At 58.9% G+C, this 1,316-nt stretch overlaps 1 protein-coding gene across 1 annotated transcript in view; it reads right to left on the bottom strand.

Annotated features, from left to right (window-relative positions):
- Positions 1-512: 512 nt before the first annotated feature.
- PSKH1 (protein serine kinase H1) overlaps positions 513-1,316 on the bottom strand; it is a gene marked incomplete at its 3' end in the record, with an annotated part of 1,097 nt that continues 293 nt past the window's right edge. The window contains exon 2 of the mRNA XM_010144793.1: positions 513-1,303. Within this exon, the coding sequence (XP_010143095.1) occupies positions 513-1,303 (791 nt within the window). The remainder of the gene's footprint in view (positions 1,304-1,316) is intronic.

Below are 1,316 nucleotides of genomic sequence, written 5' to 3'. Positions count from 1 at the left end.
GTGTCATCACGTGCCGAGCTCAGGAGACACCGCAGACCCACTCCAGCAAAGCTCATGTGTCAGGTTTAAGAAGTGCCAGAACCTTGTCCTTTAGGGAAGGCATTTTTCAGGCTTGGTTTTGTATCAGAAAAACCCGACTATGTCTCTACACGCTGCACCTCCACCTCCCGCCCTGGCACGAGTGTCAGCAGTGAAGCACTAACACTGGACTCAACGACCTGAAAGGTCTTTCCCAACCTAAACAATTCGACGATTCTACGATCACGCAGCAGCTGACCATGGCTGAGGTCTCCCCACGTGCATCCCTGTCCTGTTCTTCCCTCAGACACTCCACTGCCCTGGAAGTGGTTTTGGAAAGCAGACAGAAAACAGGAAAGGATTCTTTTACACAGGTTTTTTAACCCTGGTAACGTTACCACCCCGCACACTCAGCCAGCTTCTGGTGACCACAAAAACCCACCTACAGAGAGCTCCTGTTGGCCTTCCCTCACCACGACTCCGGGCACACTCACCTCACCTGAGTAACTGTACTTCCCTTTCAGGATCTGCCGATACAAGCGGGTGCGGTTGTCATCCTCGAAGGGCATAGTGCCGCTGAGGAGGATGTAGGAGATGACCCCCAGCGCCCACATGTCCACCGAGTTCGTGTATGGCTTCCTGACCAGGATCTCGGGAGCGATGTACTCCGGGGTCCCACACGTGGTCTTCATCAGGCAGTCGTCGCCCTTCTTCCGGGCACTGGCCAGCCCAAAGTCCGTGATCATGATCTTGGAATCCGTCCCCGGGTGGTAGTACAGCAGGTTCTCGGGTTTTAAGTCCCGGTGCGTGATACCCAGCGTGTGCAGGTACTTCACGCCATCCAGCACCATCTGCAGCACGCGCGTGGCATCCCGCTCGGTGAAGGAGCCTTTAGCGATGATCCGATCAAACAGTTCTCCACCGGTCGCCAGCTCCATCACCATGTACACCCGGTCCTGGGTCTCGAACACCTCGATCAGCTGGATGATGTTGGTGTGCCGGACCCGCCGCAGCACGCTGAGCTCCGACTCGCACACCTCCCGCCCCTCCCGGTACTTGGTCTCGATCATCTTGATGGCGTAGGGCTGCTTGGTGGCCTTGTGTTCCACCCGCACCACGCGGCTGAAGCTCCCCCTCCCGATCAGGGCTTTGATGTCGTACTTGGCCGTCACTCGGGGGTCAAACTTGGCGCGGTACTTGGCCACTTTGTTCCTGCGGGGCTCGGGCTGCTCGGCGGGGGCAGGCAGGTGGGTCCCGGGGTAGGGGGGAGCGTGGCGGGGGGGGGGGGGGGGGGCCGG

Source organism: Buceros rhinoceros, unplaced genomic scaffold, assembly GCF_000710305.1.
Source record: "Buceros rhinoceros silvestris isolate BGI_N320 unplaced genomic scaffold, ASM71030v1 scaffold44141, whole genome shotgun sequence".
In the NCBI taxonomy this organism is placed as follows: Eukaryota; Metazoa; Chordata; class Aves; order Bucerotiformes; family Bucerotidae; genus Buceros; species Buceros rhinoceros.
This window is presented reverse-complemented; position numbering and strand designations above follow the sequence as displayed.